This window comes from Oncorhynchus mykiss, chromosome 25 (genome assembly GCF_057628025.1).
Source record: "Oncorhynchus mykiss isolate SJ-2025 chromosome 25, ASM5762802v1, whole genome shotgun sequence".
Taxonomy (NCBI): Eukaryota; Metazoa; Chordata; class Actinopteri; order Salmoniformes; family Salmonidae; genus Oncorhynchus; species Oncorhynchus mykiss.
This window is the reverse complement of record NC_143046.1, coordinates 29,853,574-29,874,421: the sequence shown is the minus strand read 5'-3', so window position 1 is coordinate 29,874,421 and position 20,848 is coordinate 29,853,574. Positions and strand designations below refer to the sequence as shown.

The 20,848-nt window shown below is 44.8% G+C and overlaps 1 protein-coding gene across 2 annotated transcripts in view; it reads left to right on the top strand.

Annotated features, from left to right (window-relative positions):
• The first annotated feature begins 789 nt into the window (after nt 1-789).
• Nucleotides 790-20,848, top strand: part of mcf2a (MCF.2 cell line derived transforming sequence a) — a 31,031-nt gene continuing 10,972 nt past the window's right edge. Inside the window, exons 1-13 of one of the 2 annotated variants that reach the window (XM_090219628.1) lie at nt 790-1,473; nt 14,765-14,833; nt 15,096-15,210; nt 15,660-15,750; nt 17,259-17,378; nt 17,479-17,595; nt 17,800-17,949; nt 18,100-18,215; nt 18,312-18,426; nt 18,601-18,720; nt 18,978-19,169; nt 19,451-19,642; nt 19,897-20,068. In XM_090219628.1, the coding sequence (XP_090075754.1) occupies nt 1,365-1,473; nt 14,765-14,833; nt 15,096-15,210; nt 15,660-15,750; nt 17,259-17,378; nt 17,479-17,595; nt 17,800-17,949; nt 18,100-18,215; nt 18,312-18,426; nt 18,601-18,720; nt 18,978-19,169; nt 19,451-19,642; nt 19,897-20,068 (1,678 nt within the window). In that variant the 5' untranslated portion in view covers nt 790-1,364. Of the gene's footprint in view, nt 1,474-14,764; nt 14,834-15,095; nt 15,211-15,659; nt 15,751-15,843; nt 16,362-17,258; nt 17,379-17,478; nt 17,596-17,799; nt 17,950-18,099; nt 18,216-18,311; nt 18,427-18,600; nt 18,721-18,977; nt 19,170-19,450; nt 19,643-19,896; nt 20,069-20,848 lie in introns of those variants that run through there. The other variant, XM_090219627.1, reaches the window with a different exon arrangement.

The window sequence follows — 20,848 nt, the reverse complement described above, 5'->3', positions numbered from 1 at the left end:
ACTCAGGGAAACCATGTGTTTTGATGTATTTGGTACCATTTATGTTGCAGCAATTACAATGAGCCAATCCTCCCCAATTAAGGCATCACCAGCCGCCTGTGGACTGCGTGTACGCCTGGCCACACCAAGCAGATGCTCTGCGGTAATGAGGTGGCTGAGAGGCTTATCTGGATCAACCGGGCTGCTGAAGGCTAGAGCTCCACAGCAGAGTTCAGACCGAGCGGCCCTGTAGCACGCCACTCAACCTGCCACCACAGCACCACCCGACACTGTATTAATGTAGGTTCATATCCTTCTGTTACTCTACTCCTTCCGTGGATTCACGTGTGTCTGAGTCCTGGTCGGTTGAGGGGAGACGTAGGCAGAGTAACTGGGGGAGTGGAGATGAGTGAAGCTGTGTCTATTTTGTACAATGATACCCGTTCATATTCCTGTGCCTTCGTTTGAATGTGTCCGTTGTGTGTAAATGTGTGTGCACTTGCATGGGCAGAACAATGTGTTGGCTTAGACAAGAACGGGAGAATAATGTACCGTTTACAATGGCTCTATTGACACTTAAATGTGTAGCACACGGTTCTCTGTGTGTGTGTCCCAGAATATTGAGTAGGAGGAAGCAGCAACACTCGTGTCAGATAGCCCAGCAGTGCTGTATGCGGTAGGTCAGCCAGGCAGCGCTGTGTGGAATCAGCCCACAATCTGCTACAGGAATAGAGTGACCACTAAGACAGAGGAAAGCGGAGAGAAGGAGGAGTCTTAAAAGTTGGGAGGGAGTTGGCAGTGTGTCAGGATGGGAGCCACTGTGCCTCAGCAGCGGCAGAGCTGACGCACTAAAATCCAGACTGAGGGCAAGAGGGGGATAAAGGGAGGGCACAGAGGAAAAAGAGTGTGGCCAGATGGAGGGTGCAGTGTTTGTTTTGAAGTGGCAGACTGGTGTTCATTAGGGGTTAGTGGCTGTAGCTGAGAGCAAGATAGTCCCTCACTGGACTGAATATTAGTGAGTGTGTGTGTGTGAGGGAAAAGTGCATCGTTGAATCAGGACTGTCTTGGCCACAGCAGCCGGAAAACCTACCATTGATTTTCTGTGTGGACTGCACACTTCCTCCTCTGCTGTACTGGGTTCTTCTGTGCATGCGGCTCAAGGTGACTCAGGATCCGATCCAGCCCCTGGGAGCCTCCTGACTGGGTCCCTGGATCTACAGGGAAAAGTGGGTTGAAGCTTCCTCTCTACCCCCCTGGAAGTGGAGTCAGACTGGGGATAGGACCGTAGGATAATAAGGATGTGAGGCCTTGACACCAGCCATTACCCACTACCGGGCCTGCTTGTGTTCTGTCCAGCCCTGTGGAGGTGGATAAGGGGGAAGGGAATGGGCCCAGCTTCACTGCAGGAGGAGACCGAGCAGGAGCCAGGGGGAGAAATGGAGTGCTACCACAGCCTTCTACAGGCTGGCTCTCAGCTAGAGAACACACTGCAGCGTAAGTACCTCTCCTGTACTGTCCCATCACTGGCATATGGGGACATAACTGTCTTAAATATCATGGTAGCCTACACAGGGAAATATTGTGCAATGTTAAATATTCTGTATGAAGGCGTAGCACCGTCATAATACATGGACAATATTAAAACTCATAGGGTAGTGTTAGGTCTGTTGATGGGATGGTTGCTGCTGTACTCCAGCAGTGGTCATGACGTAGCCATGCAGGGATTAATGTGCTATCTCTAAACCCTGTGGGGATGGTTTTTATCCATAGCGATCATGTGTAGAGGAGATATTTGTAAGTACATGTCACATCTGGGTGTGTTTGGAGAAAGGCCGAACAAAGTATTCGGTCAGTGAAATTAATAAACTATAGATTTATTATACATTTTGTGACACTGAATAATTGATTAGAACTTTCCCAGGGAACCTATCAAGGTCCAGTTCTGAATGGTTGCTCGCAGCTTTTTCAAGTTGAATGCTAAAAAAATAAATCCTCTATTGGGGGAGGAATAGGAATCCTGTAAGAGCAGCCAGTTGGGCAGATCTGACAATTAAATGATGAAGAGGAGTAGTGCTGCATCCCTGCCATGGTCCAGATACTACAGTAGATGTGATAAACAGTGCCCAAGAAACCATATCCCCTACACCTTCTCCTCTGTCCTTTAATATCTATGGATTCAAATACAAATCCTATGAAGAAGAAAGGGCTAGTTTCTCATCAGTGTTGATTGAAATACAAATCCAATGAAGAAGAAAGGGCTAGTTTCTCATCAGTGTTGATTGAAATACAAATCCAATGAAGAAGAAAGGGCTAGTTTCTCATCAGTGTTTCATTTACAAATCCAATGAAGAAGAAAGGGCTAGTTTCTCATCAGTGTTTCATTTACAAATCCAATGAAGAAGAAAGGGCTAGTTTCTCATCAGTGTTTCATTTACAAATCCAATGAAGAAGAAAGGGCTAGTTTCTCATCAGTGTTGATTCATTTCCAACTGTGATGACAGTTTGTTGGACTTCAGTTACAGTACAGCTCCTGGTGGTTTGTTCCTCTAGTACAGTGGTTCCCAAACGTTTCATTGTCCCGTACTCCTTCAAACATTCAACCTCCAGCTGCGTACTAGCACCAGGGTCAGCGCACTCTCAAATGTTATTTTTTGCCATCATTGTAAGCCTGCCACACACACACAATACGATACATTTATTAAACATAAGAATGAGTGAGTTTTAGTCACAACCCGAATCGTGGGAAGTGACAAAGAGCACAAATAATAAATAATGTTGCTCTTTATTTAACCATCTTACATGACTGGTGAATAACTCACCACAGGTTAATGAGAAGGGTGTGCTGAAAGGATGCACATCACTCTGCAATGTTGGGTTGTTTTGGAGAGAGTCTGTCTTAAATCCTTTTCCACACAGTCTGTGACTGTATTTAGTTTCCATGCTAGTGAGGGCTGAGAATCCACTCTCACATAGGTACGTGGTTGCAAAGGGCATCAGTGTCTTAACAGTGCGATTTGACAAGGCAGGATACTCTGAGTGCAGGCCAATCCAGAAATCTGTCAGTGGCTTCTGATTAAATTCCATTTTCACAGAACCGCTTGTTGCAATTTCGATGAGGCTCTCTTGTTCAGATATCGGCAAGTGGACTGGAGGCAGGGCATGAAAGGGATAACGAATCAAGATTGTGTCGTCCGTTTCGGAAAAGTACCTGTGTAATTGAGCACCCAACTCACTCAGGTGCTTCGCTATATCACATTTGACATTGTCCGTAAACTTGAGTTCATTTGCACACAAAAAAATCATACAATGATGGAAAGACCTGTGTGTTGTCCTTGTTAATGCAGACATAGAAGAGCTCTAACTTCTTGATCATAGCCTCAATTTTGTCCCGCACATTGAATATGGTGGCGGAGAGTCCCTGTAATTCTAGATTCCAATCGTTCAGACGAGAAAAAACGTCACCCAGATAGGCCAGTCGTGTGAGAAACTCGTCATCATGCAAGCGGTCAGATAAGAGAGAACTTTAAACTCGTCTCTCAATTTAAAAAAACATGTCAATACTTTGCCCCTTGATAACCAGCGCACTTCTGTATGTTGTAAAAGCGTTACATGGTCGCTGCCCATATCATTGCATAGTGCAGAAAATACACGAAGTTAACCATTTTCACTGTAGTGTCCAAAACGTCTTTCAAGCTGTCAGGCATTCCTTTGGCAGCATGAGCCTCTCGGTGGATGCTGCAGTGTACCCAAGTGGCGTCGGAAGCAACTGCTTGCAGGCGTGTTATCACTCCACTATGTCTCCCTGTCATGGCTTTTGCACCATCAGTACAGATACCAACACATCTTGACCAACAAAGTCCATTTGATGTCACAAAGCTGTCGCGTACTTTAAAAATATTATATCCTATTGTCCTGGTTTCTAGTGGTTTACAGAAGAGGATGTTTTGTTTCTAAATAGAGTTGTGAGAGTACTTTTGCACATATAACACACTATGGCTGAGGAACGGCACTACTCCCAATATAAGTGAACCCCAAATAAATGTAGTTCTCATCATATTTGCGCCTCTTCGATTGTCCAACATCCCTGTCTGTTGTTCGGTGCTTTCCCGGGTAAGGGTGCAGTAGCTTGGTGCTTTCCCGGGTAAGGGTGCAGTAGCTTGGTGCTTTCCCGGGTAAGGGTGCAGTAGCTTGGTGGTTTCCCGGGTAAGGGTGCAGTAGCTTGGTGCTTTCCCGGGTAAGGGTGCAGTAGCTTGGTGCTTTCCCGGGTAAGGGTGCAGTAGCTTGGTGCTTTCCCGGGTAAGGGTGCAGTAGCTTGGTGCTTTCCCGGGTAAGGGACAGTAGCTTGGTGCTTTCCCGGGTAAGGGGGCAGTAGCTTGGTGCTTTCCCGGGTAAGGGGGCAGTAGCTTGGTGCTTTCCCGGGTAAGGGGGCAGTAGCTTGGTGCTTTCCCGGGTAAGGGGTCAGTAGCTCTTCGGCTGCATCAGATTCACAGCTGTCAGTGTTCATGCTAGCTGGGCTAACTACAAATGTAGAATTACTGATGCTAGCATTGGATGTGCTTTTGGAAGCAGAACTACTTGTTGTTGACAGGTACTGCTGGTCGTAGCAGTACTACCAGTAGAGCTGGTATGTGTCTCTATGGACACGAGCCTTACTTTTTTTTAACCATTTATCAATTTTTGAGCAAACGGAATGAGCAGCAGCTCCATTTGGCTACATACGGACCGTTGGTGGAATTCCCGCGAGAGAGTACCGGTTAATTATTTGACTAGGCTGCCTGTTTATGACATTGTGTTCTTATTTCGCTATTTTTGGCAGTGAAAAGAGGCTACTCAGGCGAGAAAAAAACCTCATCCAAATCTACAGCCCCGTTGGAAAAAATGCATGAACTGTTAGAAAATGTGAAGGAATTTTTTTTAATATGTTTTATTTTAAAAAATGTGATCACATATTTATTTGGCGTACTCCCGACGGCATTGATACCCCAGTTTGGGAATACCTGCTCTAGTATATTGCATTCTCTTCTCTATAGAGGACTAACATGATTGTGTTGGTGACCTTTGGCACTGCTTTGTTGTTGTTGTTCCGTTGTCACCTTGGTTACTGACCTGTGCCCCTGTACTTCCCCTGTGTGAGGGTGTTGTCCCTGTCCACAGGCTGGCCTGTGTGTGAAGGTAATGGGGACATTGCGGAAAAGGCCCTGCCCCGGACTTTCTATTTTTACCAGGCGGAGTTGGTTCAGTGTAATAATGTGTGTGTAATGTGAGCTACGTTCCGTGGGTTGGGCTGGATCTGCCAAGAGAACAAGGAGAGACTGCAGTATATGGAAAAACCTTTATACACACACACACACACACTACAGATCAGTTACCTGTAAGTCTTCACCTGCCTCCACCTGGTTGTATTTTGACCTGTCAATATCATTTACCTCTGTGTGTGAAGAAACATGGTAGACAGGGTTTAACAAACTGCTTTCCTATGAGTTGTGTGAAGAATGGGTCATTTTGAAGCCCCATCACACTTCCTGCAGTTAATCCTGAACTTACACACAGCCAACACCACTGGCGGTCGGTGTCGTTTTAAGATGAGTGAGGATAATATATATTTTTTTATGAGCATGGCCGATTACAGCATATTGGGTGATTCATATTCCATTCACCCAGTTTAATGTAACAGCGATAGTTTTAGGCTACTACATTATACTCTAATTTCCCTATACCCATCATGAGGTTGCTACAACCTAGCCTATGAATTAAAGTTTACAACGTAGGTGCACAGTTTGAGAGAATTTTGAGTAATACCGCCTTGTACGCTCTTACCTGCATCTAGCTGATATAGGCTGTAATCATTAGTCCAACAGTTGCAAATGAGAGTTTCTATTGGACGAATTCAGGTATGTTTATCCTTGTTTCGTTCCATTTGCTTCTGTTTAAGAAACCTTTTCATACCTTCATATCATAACCGCTAACCGCTACACAGCCTACATTGTTATCACATCCTAGTCAACATAGCTACTAAAACTAACATGTTAGTAAACCCTCTACAATCATGCAGTACAGTCAGCAAGCAGTTTAGCAGTTACACCGGGGGGCCCCGATGGCAATAAATCAATAAAACCAAAATGCCTTGACTTACCTTGACCTGAAAGAGGTCCAGTGTTGGTTCACCATAGCCAGCTAGCTAACATAGCACCCCTCTCTGTTTGAGGCAGGTGTTTGAGTAGGCTGAACTAGCTAGCTGCATTCACTAGCTAAGTTTTTTTTTTTTTTATTAAAAAAATTAATACAACTAAGTATAGCTCTCTCTCTATTGCTTCTCCTTATTTTGGAATAAATCATTTTTTCAAAACTGTTCAACTATTATCTTTCTTGGAGTCAACTACTCACCATATTGTATTCACTGCAGTGCTAGCTAGCTGTAGCTTATGTTTTAATTAAGTACTAGATATATTTAATTTATTGGGTGGACAACATGTCAATTCATGCTGCAAGAGCTCTGATAGGTTAGAGAACTTCCTCTGGAAGTTACTGGGTAAGTATATGGAAGGGGGTGAAAACCATGAGCCTCCTAGGTTTTCTATTGAAGTCAATGTACTCAGAGGAGGACAGAAGCTAGCTGTCCTCCAGCTACACCATGGTGCTACTCTAGAGTGCTACTGAGGCTACTGTATTGCAAAACAGTGTGTTTTAATAATTTATTTACATGTGAATATATTTAACATAGTTTTAGCTAAAAAGGATAACTTTAATAATGTTTCACTTTTTATGAAATTACCTGAGGATGGTCCTCCCCTGGCCTACACAGTAAATTATGTGGCCCGGCCCGCCCAAGGAGTTGCTAGAGCGTGATGAGCCAAGGAAGAGCCCCCCAGCCAAACCCTACCCTAATCCGGACGACGCTGGGCCAAATGTGAGCCTCCCTATGGGACTCCCTATCACTGCTGGCTGTGACACAGCCTGGGATCGAACCCCAGTCTGTAGTGACGCTACAGCACTGGGATGCACTGCCTTAGACCTCTGCGCCACACAGTAGGCAGGCAGCCTAATTCTGATATTCATTCCACTAATTTGTCTTTCGACCAATCACATCAGGTCTTTTCATATCAGATATTTTTCAGAGCTAATCTGATTGGTCAAAAGACCAATGAGTGAAAAAATAAATGAATTGGGCTTTATGTCTAAACGTAGCCTAAAAACCACATAACAAACCTCTTCAGTTAAACCTGTCAACCCCTGACAAACAGACTCCAATTACTAAGAGGTGTTTTTCATAGAAATAGTTGTCTGTGCAGATGTTGCGCTATACACATTCATTATCTGTCCCACTTCACAACAGAATATCACAAAAAATGTATTAGCTTTGCTGCACATTGATGCTACTCAAAAGAAGCAGCTTGAAACATCCCAAATTATAAATCAGGTAAACAAGTCACGGCACATGAGCCTAGATGTGTGGCATTTCCTCCAACACTTTGCCTCTACCAAACCCACCACTATAATCTCCTTAGCACTGAAATCCCTGTTTGGTAAAAATATCTGCTGACCTCAAAACAGTCTAAGCCATGGCCCTTTGTGTAATGTGTGTAGGTAAACTTGAGGGACTGCATGTGTGTGATTATTGCATGTCTGTGCTGGTCTCTTTCTGTCTCAAGAGATTTGTCCATGTGCAGTATATTACTCTCCCTCTTCACACAATGTAGCTTCTATGAGACATCACAGTGACTGTTGGCTGAAGAAGCTTCTACCCTCCTCACCCCGCCCAGTAGGCCCACAGCCTGCCATCATGGCAGTGCCAGTCATGTGTGATATCACCGAAGTTGAGTGGCACCTTTCTTGGTATGGTCTTATCTAGTAAAATGTGTACTGTTCGCCCCCAAATGACACAATCCCGTTGCTGAAGGAGTGCCCTGAGCACAGCTGCACTCTGGGAAGTAGGAGTGCTGCAGCACCCCCTGGTAAATCACCATTAAAGCATAATAAATATACACACACAGATTTTTTAAAACCAAATTAGTGCACTAGGCCTTTATTACTCCTGTATGAGCGGATCAAAATAACTTGTCAGCAGAGCAGGGAGAAATCCCCCATCAGTTCAGTCTCCTCAACTTACTCAATCACCACATTATTCAGTAATAGATCTAGATATGGTTTAGGATTGAGTGAGTGATTTGTCCCAAAAACAATGCTGTTAGTTTTGGAGATATTTAGCACCAGCCTATTTTTTTTAAACATTTTATTTAACTAGGCAAGCCAGTTATGAACAAATTCATATTTACAATGACTGCCGACCCCGGCCAAACCCTAACCCGGACAACGCTGGGCCAATTGTGCTCCGCCCTATGGGACTTCCAATCATGGCCAGTTGTGATATAGCCTGGAATCAAACCACACTCAACCAAATTTGCATTAGAGAGGCTTCCATTAAAGACAACCCTCTGTGTTCTATTAGATGGAGAACTCCTAATCCATTATAAAACAGAGGATGTATTTATATAACACCTTTTTTCCAGCAATAAGGTAAGATCTGTGAGGCTTCTGAAGCCATGTAGTAAAATAACGAGAGTCTTGTTGGAAGACTATTGCATGCATTTGAGCCAGCTTCAACCGGTTGGCTAATGATGATGTTGAGCAAAAAACACATGGCTGCCTCACTTCGGCTTTAATCCACCAGGACTCCTATCACCCTGCTCAGTAAACAGACGCTATCACAGATCACCTGCTAAGGCCAGCCCTGCTTTACCCTGGGCCTTTAATCTGTCTGGCAGCCTGGGAGTCTATCGCAGGACCCAGCCATGCTTAGCAAACACTACTCAGTGAAGTCACCTGACTAGGCTTTGGTGCTTGGATGCTTTGACGAATTGAGTCAGCGGGAATAATTGTTTCCTAGCTGTGGGGCTGCCAAGTAGAAAGCATGATTTGGAGGTCCGGTGTGTTGTGCATCTTGTTTAGCAGGCCAGGCAGAGACGGAGTGATTTACGTCATGTGATGAGTGGTACCGAATGCAGATTCTAATCGGAGAGGGGCCTTGGTGGAGACTTCCTGGGATCACAGACTAGCACGCATTTCCAAAACACTTCAGCCTGCCTGCAGCACAAGCATTCTCCCTCTGATCTAACACTATACTGTCTGAAGTTATGCAGGACAGGCGACTGTAGTGTGTTTGCTGTTATGTTTATCTGTATTGTTTCGATTGCTTGTCATCATATCTAGATGACGGATATTGCCCCTTTTCTCATTAAATTAAATCAAATCAAATATATTTATAAAACCCTTTTTTACATCAGCAGAGGTCACAAAGTACTTGTATAGAAACCCAGCCTAAAACCCCAAACAGCAGATGTAGAAGCACAGTTAATAGGAAACACTCCCTAGAAAGGCAGGAACCGAGGAAGAAACCTAGATGAATCAGGCTCTGAGGGGTGGCCAGTCCTCTTCTGGCTGTGCAGGGTGGAGATAGTTCTTCAAGATGTTAAAACATTCATAGATGACCAGCAGGGTGAAATAATCAGTGGTTGTAGAGGGTGCAACAGGTTAGTACCTCAGGAGTAAATGTCAGTTAAATTTTCATAGCCAAGCATTCAGAGGACGAGACAGCAGGTGCGGTAGAGAGGGAGAGGGAGGATAAAAACTAGAGTCTGGGGAGTGGCTCTGTGGCCCTGTCCGACGATACCGCTGGACAGGGCCAACAAGCCAGGACATAACCCCACCCACTTTACCAAAGCACAGCCCCCACACCACTAGAGGAATGTCAACAGACCACCAACTTACTACCCTGAGACAAGGCTGAGTATAGCTCACAAAGATGTTCTCCACCGCACAAGCCCGAGGGGGTCGCAAAACAGGACAAGATCACATCGGTGACTCAACACACTCAAGTCAGGTAAAGTCAAAAATCTTGGCACGATGTGATGCACCCTTCCTAGGGACAGCACGGAAGAGCACCAGTAAGCCAGTGACTCAGCCGCCAGTGACTCAGAGGCAGAGAATCCCAGTGGAGAGAGGGGAGCCGGCCAGGCAGAGACGGCAAGGGCGGTTCGTTGCTTCAGTGCCCTGCCATTCACCTTCGCACTCCCGTGCCAGACTACACTCAATTATAGTTCCTACTGAAGAGATGAGTCTTCAATAAATACTTAAAGGTCTCAGAGTCTGCGTCTCTCACATGGGTAGGCAGACCATTCCATAAAAATAGAGCTCTATAGGAGAAAGCCCTGCTTACTTAGAAATTCTAGGGACAATAAGGAGGCCTGCGTCTTGTGACTGTAGCACACATGTAGGTATGTAGTGCAGGACCAAATAGGAGAGATGGGTAAGAAGTCCATGTAATGCTTTGTAGGTTAGCAGAAAAAACATTGAAATCATCCCTAGTCTTAACAGGAAGCCAGGCTAGCACTGGAGTAATATTGTCAAGTGTTTTGGTGCTAGTCAGTTTTCTAGTAGCTATTTTCCGGGAAGCATTTTCCGGGAAGCCAGAGACTAGAGCATTGCAGTAGTCTAATCTAGAAGTGACAAAATTATGGATTAGCTTTTCTGCATCATTTTTGGACAAAAGGTTTCAGAGTTTTGCAACGTTCCGAAGATGAAAAAAAGCTACCCTTTCTAAATTAGATTGTCTCTTCATTACAGTACCAATTTGATATGAATAAATTGTATCTTGTGTCAACATGAATAGTTGAGAGATGAAGAGATGACAATGTGAATGATTATAAAGGCTGTATCACATCCGGCCGTGATTGGCTGTCCCATAGGGCGGCACATAATTGGCCCAGCGTCGTCCGGGTTAGGGGAGGGTTTGGCAGTGGTAGGCCGTCATTGTAAATAAGAATTTGTCCTTAACTGACTTGCCTAGTTAAACAAAGGTAAAAGTACATAGCCTAGTAGTTGTTGTTGATGTAGGCTGTACAGGAGCTACAATTTATACAGACGTACACGCTATGAACCCCTTATCAATCATTTATAAACTGCTTATACATACCACATGTGGCCTTTCCAAGCTCTCCATAACATTCAAGCCATGGAAACATTAATTATTACACAGCCAGTCCAGGATATCCATTTTGAACCTGACACTAACCAGTACCTGACAGTAACCCTACTCGTTGGCTGTGTGTGAATGGCCCAGCCTGGCTTGGCCCAGCCCATGTCTCTGTGTGTGTGAATGGCCCGGCCCAGCCCAGCCTGGCTTGGCCCAGCCCATTTCTCTGTGTGTGGGAATGGCCTATCCCAGCCTGGCTTGGCCCAGCCCATGTCTCTGTTTGTGAATGGCCCAGCCCAGCCTGGCTTGGCCCAGCCAATGTCTCTGTGTGTGTGGGAATGGCCCTGCCCAGCCTGGCTTGGTCCAGCCCATGTCTCTGTGTGTGTGGGAATGGCCCAGCCCAGCCTGGCTTGGTCCAGCCCATGTCTCTGTGTGTGTGGGAATGGCCCAGCCCAGCCTGGCTTGGTCCAGCCAATGTCTCTGTGTGTGTCAGTAACACTCATGAAATATTGACAAGAGATCAGCGGAACTCATTACTGCTACCCACGCCGACTCCCTGCCTGACACGGTTACCCCCGACGACAACGTGGAAAAGGACACTGTAGCCTGTCTTCTCTTGAGAGGTCTTTCTACGGTGGCCTTTCTCAATAGCAAGGCTATGCTCACTGAGTCTGTACATAGTCAAATCTTTCCTTAAGTTGGGTCAGTCACAGGGATCAGGTATTCTGCCACTGTGTACTCTCTGTGTAGGGCCAAATAGCATTCTAGTTTGCTTTGTTTTTTAAAAATTCTTTCCAATCTGTCAAGTAATTATCTTTTTGTTTTCTCAGGATTTTGTTGGGTCTAATTGTGCTGTTTGTGAACAGAGCCACAGGACCAGCTTGCTTAGGGGACTCTTCTCCAGGTTCATCTCTCTGTAGGTGATGGCTTTGTTATGGAATGTTTGGGAATCGCCTCATTTCAGGTGGTTGTAGAATTTAATGGCTTTTTTCTGGATCTTGATAATTAGCGGGTATCGGCCTAATTCTGCTCTTCGTACATTATTTGGTGTTTTACGTTGTACACAGAGGATATTGTTACAGAATTCTGCATGCAGAGTCTCAATTTGGTGTTTGTCCCATTTAGTGATTTCCTGGTTGGTGAACGGACCCCAGACATCACAACCATGAAGAGCAATGGGTTATATAACTGATTCAAGTATTTTTTGCCAGATTCTAATGGGTATATTGAATTTCATGTTCCTTTTGATGGCATAGAAGGCCCTTCTTGGCTTGTCTCTCAAATCATTCACAGCTTTGTGGAAGTTACCTGTGGTCCTGATGTTTAGGCCGAGGTATGTATATTTTTTGTGTCTAGATGGAAAAGGTGTCTAGATGGAGTTTGTATTTGTGATCCTGCCAACTGGTCTTTTTTTTTTAACACCATTATTTTTGTCTTACTGATATTTATTCTCAGGAACCAGGTCTGACAGAATCTGTGCAGAAGATCTAGGTGCTGCTGGAGGCCCTCCTTGGTTGGGGAACTAAGCACCAGGTTATCAGCAAACAGCAAACAGTAGACATTTGACTTCAGATTCCAGTAGGGTGAGGCCGGGTTCTGCAGACTGTTCTAGTGTCCTACCTTGTTTTTGAAAGAAAAGCACGTTTTTTGTCCATTTAAAATAACATCAAACTGATCAGAAATACAGTGTAGACAGGCTAGTTTTATTGCTTCTTTAATCACAACAACAGTTTTCAGCTGTGCTAACATAATTGCAAAATGGTTTTCTAATGATAAATTGGCCTTTTTATATTATAAACTTGGATTAGCTAACATAACGTGGCATTGGAAAACAGGAGTGATAGTTGCTGATAATGGGCCTCTGTACGCATAGACGCGTAGATATTCCATAAAAAATCTGCCTTTTCCAGCTACAATAGTCATTTACAACATTAACAATGTCTACACTTTATTTCTGATCAATTTGATGTTATTTTAATGGACAAAAAAATTGGCTTTTCTTTCAAAAACAAAGACATTTCTAAGTGACCCCAAACTTTTGAATAGTAGTGAATGTTGAAGAGGGTGGGGCGTAAGATGCATCCTTGTCTCACCCCACGGCCCTGTGGAAAGAGATGTGTGTTTCCGCCACTTTTAACTGCACACTTGATGTTTGTGTACATGGATTTTATAATGTTGTGTGTTTTTCCCCCAACACCACTTTCCATCAATTTGTATAGCATACCCTCATACCAAATTGAGTAGAAAGCCTTTTTGAAATCAACAAATCATTAGAAGACTTTTCCTTTGTTTTGACTTGTTTGTTTGTCAGTTAGGGTATGCAGGGTGAATACATGGTCTGCCGTACGGTAATTTGATAAAAAGCCAATTTGACATTTGCTCAGTACATTGTTTTCACTGAGGAATGTACAAGTCTGCTGTTAATGATAATGCAGAGGATTTTCCCAAGGTTGCTTTTGATGAATATCCCACGGTAGTTATTGGGGTCAAAATTGTTTCCACTTTTGTGGATTGGGGTGCTCAGTTATTGGATCCAAATATTGGGGAAGATGCCAGAGCTAAGGATGATGTTAAAGAGTTTAAGTATAGCCGATTGGAATTTGTGTTCTGTATATTTTATCATTTCATTAAGGATACCATCAACACAACAGGCCTTTTTGGGTTGGAGGGTCTCTCTCTCTCTAGCTCTTTTCAATGCATCTCTCTCTCTCTCTCTCTCTCTCTCTCTCTCTCTCTCTCTCTCTCTCTCTCTCTCGTCATATTTAATGATAATGTACATTATTCATAAGGGATGGTTGGTTCATGGGAATCAAGTGGTCTGTTGATCGGTTGCATAAACTTGTCAACAGCAGAGAATTATATGACTATAAATTACTTTTAACATGTCTACTTTAGGGCTATGTAATGCTCGTTACTCGAAGTTGTCACGGATCCCCCTAGAACTTTCATTACGCACACCTGTCCCCTGTTCCCACTGATTAGTACTTGTATAAGTGTGCCCTTTGGTTTCCATTGGGCTGTCGATTATTGTTCCAATGTCCGTTGGTCGTGTGAGTACCTGTGCTGTGTTTTGGCTTTCGTGCCGCTTGTATTGCGCAGATAATTACGGGTCTCGTCCCATGTGGTATCATTGTGCCCGTGTGTTATTTATTCGAGGTAGTTCTCAATCTTTTGTTTAGGTTTCAACCCTGTGTTTTGTATAGTGTTCGTCCCCGTGCCTTTACACTGCACGCCATAATTTGTGTACAATAAAAAAAACTATTACGCATTCCTGTGTCTGTCTCCCGATCCTTCATGCCAACGTGACAGAGGTGAACTCAGTCTTCACTGTGGCTTCACTCATACCACTATTTGATTGTATATGTACAGTATATTACGGGCAGTGTTTTAGTCCTGTCAACTGTGTTGAATGTGTAATGTTATGAGAGGAGAGAGTAATGCTGCCTGCCACCACAGCGGGCTGGACACAGTATATGACTCCATGCTGCCTCTCCCCTGGTGACAGGAGAAGGGAGTGGAGAGGTATAATGACGGCCTCCTGCTGTGCTAGCCTGGATGTCACAGTGGAAAGATGTGGTCCAGACCCGCCTCCGAATGATTGACTGACTTGAACCAGACAGCTGAGAGTCTGATACCTTCCTTATCACTAATGTTGATGTTGTTTTACATACGACCACTGGGTGGCAGTAAATCCCTCTGTTAAATCATCATGTTATGAAAGATCACCATGGGTTGACACTTTCAAAGAGGCCTCTGACCCCATTGTTCTAATGTCTCCCTCTTTCTATCGCTCTCTCCTTCTCCTCCTTCCCACAGAGGTGTCAGTCCCTATGAGTATGAAGGAGGTGGACGGCTACATTGAAAAGCAGGTGGCCTACCTGTCAGGTGGGAGGTCTTTACTCAGGAATATCTATTTTGGGTTCATAACCTCTGACCTGTGTTAACATTGGCTGTGTAGATTCAGGCGGTGTCTACGACCTGTAAAAGTAGGAGTGACATGTAGAAACTAACACTGACAAAGCTGTTCTCAGTTCATCCAACATTTTATAGACTACTTAAATGAGGGGTCAGCAAATAACATAATGTAATTGTTTAGTACACTGTTGAGTGTGATTGATAGTTCATATGAAACTATTTTTCTTCCCAGGTGGGCGTGGTGAGGACTCCAGCGTGATTATCACCCTCCCAGAATACTCTGCTTTCAGCGACATTCCAGAGGAGTCTTTAGCTAAAGTCTTAACATACCTCACCCTCATACCTCGGTGGGTGAACCAACTACCTCCTACTATTCATCTCTCTAGCCCTCCCTCTCTCGCCTCATAACTTTCTCTGCAATGCAGTGTGTGCCTGCTTTAGTCCAGAGTTAGTATTCTTTGCAGATATGGCACTAGATGCTCTCTGTCCCTCATCTACTTTGATGTCCTCTGTGCCAGCTCAGAGCAGGTATATCCTAGGGAGGAGGGATCGTATCATTGGACGTGGACCAAAAGGGGAGTTTGAGTTCAGGTCAACAGAGTCGATGAACATCCCTGTAAACAGATCTAATGTATTCACTGCAGGCTTTCTTTCTGCACCAAAAAATACAATTTGTCTTTGGCTGTAGTTAGCTGTCAAATCAACTTAGCATATTATATTTGACTAGTAAAAGTATACATTTGTTAAGTGAAAAGTGCATGTGTTCAAATAATACTTTTATTGCTTGTGTTTGCAGAGCACGACAACCAGGTGTAAAATTCATCATCATTTTAGACAGACGACTGGATACTTGGACCTCAATCAAAACAGCACTTGCCAGAATTGCGGTGAGCGAGTTATAGTCTTGAACATATGATTTGCTGCTATGGCGAAAAACAAAAATCCAGTTCAGAATTTCAGCACTAGACAGACTGGACGTCAGAGTGGGGAGCTGTCCATGGTGCTGAATTGCCCAGCGCTCAGTTCCTGCTGTTTTGTGATGGTCTCGTCTCTCGGTCTTAAATTCATTAAAATACTTCCTCGTGACTATATCTGTTAAATACTGCAGTTGCTTTGTCACTGTTTATTATTGCTCATGCATAGTTTTCAAATAAAATGTTCTGTACTCACTGTATGAAACTTGAGTACCGTGGCAAGGGAATGAAGATGCATTAGCCAGCACTCAATTACGTGGATATTACCTGATGACGCTATATTTCGGCGCACGATGAGAGGAAGAGATTGCAGACAGCGCTGCCACCCTCATCGTCGCAGCAGCGTTGATGCTGCGGCTGTGGCCCCGCAGCCAAATAAAGGGAACCAGTAGCCGACATTGGCACCGATTTATAAGCTTCGGGACGGCGACATTTAGAATGATAGCATGATCGTATAAATGGCTGTAAACACAATGGCTGTGAGTTACCAGCGCCGAGGATTGCCCAGGATACGGAGGAGCCCGGTAACACGCTTTTTTTTTTTTATTGATTAAAGAGTTGTGGTCAAGTTTGGGTGGGCAGGGTGAATGCGGCATCGCTCACTGGCTGCAGCTTAAGCATAAGCACTGCGGTGCAGAGCCTGATTTTAGCCTCGTCATGCAATTGATGCAGCAAGACAGAGAACGATGGCTTGCTTATGTGAATACAAACCCGACTGCAATATTTAGCATGTTGAGCTTGAAGGGCAGTGTGCATGTTTGAAGTAACCTAAAGCTAGATTTTAGATGGCGACGTTAAATGAATATCAGAGCTCTTTGTGGAATAATCAACATTTCACACTGTTTTATGTCGATGTCCTATGCATATTTAAGTTTTAACGGCTGGCATCTTGAATTATACCAAACCCATATGTTAGTAAGGCTAGACCTGCATCACCACAGTCATGTGATAAAAATGGGTGTGAATTATTTTTCAAATTGAGCTAATAAGATTGTCATCCTAAATGCTCTACTTGTGATGTCTGCTGCTGAAAATCGCTCTGAAGTTCAATCAAAGCCTCGTCCCTAAATAGAATTCAGCCTACCTACTGTCTTCTGTCTTCTTGGTTAGTGAAGCCATTTTCTATTGGCGACAACTTCAATACACCTGTGATAGGCAGGATAGGTCCAGCTTTCCTCCTTTAATTGACAGTGGGTCAGACTGAGAGGCTTTGTCTGCCTGAGCCTGATTGCTTGTTAGTGCTGTCAATATGTCCATTCAGGGTGAACAGATGATGGCTATGAATCCAGAAGTCCCTTCCTTTCATAGTGAACAGATTGGCCTGGTTTTGGGTAAAAGGCATGGTCCAGGGTTTGTCAGAGCTCTAGATCAGGGCTCACTGTCCATCAGTGATGGTGTCCCTCTTCCCCCCCTGATTCCAGGCCTCCTTCCCTGGGAACCTCCACCTGGTGCTGGTGCTGAGACCCACCAGCTTCTTCCAGCGCACCGTCACAGACCTGGGCTTCCGCTTCAGCCAGGAGGACTTCATGCTCAAGATGCCAGTAAGGCAGATCATTTACCAAATCCAACACTTCACCACACATGTACATAGTACTAAACACAGTCAATAATGTGTCCATTATTATATCTCTTCTCTATTAGGTGGTGATGCTGAGCTCTGTGACAGACCTACTGAGATACATTGATGAAAATCAATTGACCTCAGAGTTTGGTGGAACCCTGGATTACTGCCACAGTGACTGGATCGTCCTGAGAACAGTACATACATACTTTCAACTTACATACCATCAATCATGCAGCGACTCAGAACCCCAGCACAAATTTTACAACATGTCTGATGTGGCGAGACACATTCAAACTTGGCCTGTATGTCTGCACCGTTCTGAGTGATGATGTCAGAGTATAAATGTAGAAACACTGTGATGACGTCCCTGTGTTGTGTGCTCTCTGGCTCCCCTCCAGGCCATAGAGAGCTTTGCGGTGACAGTTAAGGACATAGCTCAGATGCTGCAGGCGTTTGGCACAAAGCTGGCAGAGACGGAGCTGCCAGATGAGGGCACCGCCATCGTACACCTCCTCTCAACCCACACTGACAAGTACAGGAAACTCAAGGTATAACTGCAGCACTCCGTTTCACACACCTTTTACGCTAGGCTCTATGATAATGTGTGACAGTCTCGTATCAGCGGCAGACTAACTGAAATCTAGTCTACATTGACCCACTGATGTTTTATAGCCATTTTTCTTGTCTGTCTTGTACAGGAGGCGATATGGTCTGTATCAAAGGAGGGTCGTCACCTGCTGGCTAGCCTGGAGGCCTCTGGGAGAGAGGAGGATTCACTATGGGATATCAGGCTGGACTGGGAGACTGTGCAGAGGTACTGTATATAACCTCAGAGGGATAATCATACTACCGTCTGCCTAAATGTTATAGAGTGGCCATATATTACAACCTATCTCTCGCTGGTCTTCAGGCTACTAGCCCAGCTGAGGGACATGGAGTCAGCCTTTGACGGCTTCTTTGAGAAGCATCATCTGAAGCTCCAACAGTACCTCCAGCTGCTCAGATACGAACACAGCTTCCAGGAGGTGAGACCGACCGTTTACGTCATGGATGGATTGTTGATTAATTGGCCTATGCCGAGAGGCAACTCTTGACGATACCCATGGGGTGTACAGCTCGATTGGATATTGGATGAGGTGTTTTGAAGTTGGGAGGTGCATATGTATGGAACTAATGTCTCTCTCTCCTCTTGTGGTCAGATGGAGTTGTCTCTGGAGCGTCTGGCGACCCAGGAGAGGGAGGTGTCGTTGTCAGGGGAGACGCTGACTCAGACAGAACAGACACTCAGGGACCTGGACAGCCTGGAGGCTCACGCACAGGTCAGTATTTACCTTTTACACACTCCCTCATCAGATCAAGGACACCAGGACTACACTTAGTGTATACTTAAGCCTCAAGACCTGACCTACAAATGGTGGTTGGCAGAGATCGTCTTCTCTGGGTCTCACGTGCTTTTGGTAACAGCATTGGCTGTGGAGCTAGGATTGAATTGTATTTGCTATGGTGATACTGTATGTGTGTAGACCTCCTGCATGTTATTGTATGTAATTGACAGTGGTGTCCTGGGTGTTGCTAGGAGGAGATGGCCCGTGCCCAGACCATCATCCTCCATGGTCACCAGCTGGCAGCCTGTCACCACTACGCCATGGCCCTGATCGTGCAGCGCTGCAACGAGCTACGTCACCGCTGTGACACGCTCAGTAAGGCTCTGAGGGCCAAACACTCACACCTCTCCCAGGCCTACCAGCTGATGCTACGCTTGGATCAGGTAGAGGACACACACATACACACATTTATTTACACTAATACACACAGGTGAGCACACACACAAACAAGCATTTCGTTACACCCGCAATAACATCTGCTAAACACGTGTATGTGACAAATATCATTTGATTTGAGTATTTAGCTGTTGATCTGCGTAGATGAAGTGCTGGCACAAAACCATGCACTGAAATATATTTGGTTACCTTTATTCTCTGTCAAGTGCTAACGTATATCCGATTATGATTGGTCAGTGTGCATGACATTGTCTCGTCAACACCATAGGCCCAGAGTTGGTGTGACGACGGGGCCTACTTGTTGGCCCAGCAGCTGGTGGAAAAGTTCCAGTCTAAGGAGGGGGCCCAGGCTGCTCTGAAGGACATAGACAGATTCCTGGAGGGGGCTCCGTCTCTCCTCAGCTCAGGACATGACCTCCTGGCCGTGGAGTTTGAGTCTGTCCTCACCCCAGAGATACAGGTTAAACACCAACCAGTGTCTCTCATTCACAAACAGCTCTATGGTTTAAAGAGAAAAGCCCTCTGTAATGCTTCTCATGAACCATCAGTGTATAATCCATCATAAGGCTTTCTATACACATAATACATTACATAACTATAAAAGCCTATTTAGTGAACACTGTTCCACTAACACTGTTTTGCTGACACACTGCAGGTTCTGGCTCCATATAAATCCTCTAAGCCCCCCTCCCCTTCTTTCTTCGTCCTCCACAGGTCCAGATAGGGAAGACATTTGAGAAGCACACAGCGGTGCAGGAGATGATCCACAACAGACAGGTCTGTCTGAGGAAGCTGGCTGAGAAACACGTCCGTCCCATTCAACTGGTGGCCCCCCGGCCGGAGAACCCACCCCGTTCCAAGTCCCCACTATTCTCCCCCAAACATGGTAAGAGGAGGTAGGGGACACACATGCACTTGATGATTCAGGACATTTGTCACAGTAGATTAAACAGCATCAGACTGTATAGCTGACTGTTTCGGGCTAGAGAGGTTTACAGTACATGTTTCATCATCCAGCTGTCCACAGCCCAGGGCTTCACACACGTCCCTCCAGCCCTGCAGTGAAGTAGTCAAAGCAGCCAACTACAGGATCCAGTAATGAGGAAGCCCACAGTGTTTGTGCTTGACCTGAGTTAAAGATCTACCTGTTTTGGCCCAGCAGTATAATCAGTCCTTAGGGGATACTGGGGCGGCAGGTAGTGGTTAGAGTGTTGGGCCAGTAACCGAAAGGTTGCTAGATTGAATCACTGAGCTGACAAGGTAAAATAATCTGTTGTTCTGCCCCTGAACAAGGCAGTGCACCCACTGTTCATAGGCCGTCATTGTAAATAAGAATTTGTTCTTAACTGACTTGCCTAGTTAAATAAAGGTTAAATAAATAAATAAAAAAGTGAGGATAGGACATCCAGGTCCCACAGGACCTATCAAACCACTACATTGTCATATCGCCACAAGCAGCTGCTCTTTGTAGTGATGGCGCTATTGGGTAATGTAGTGTTAGGTAGTGTCAACTGCTGTATCGTCATGGCTTCATCAAAGCACGTATATATACATATACTATACTCATTATTAACATGTTATCCAGACAGGTCTTGTCTTTTATCACCATTATTAACATGCTATCCAGACAGGTCTTGTGTTTTATCACCATTATTAACATGTTATC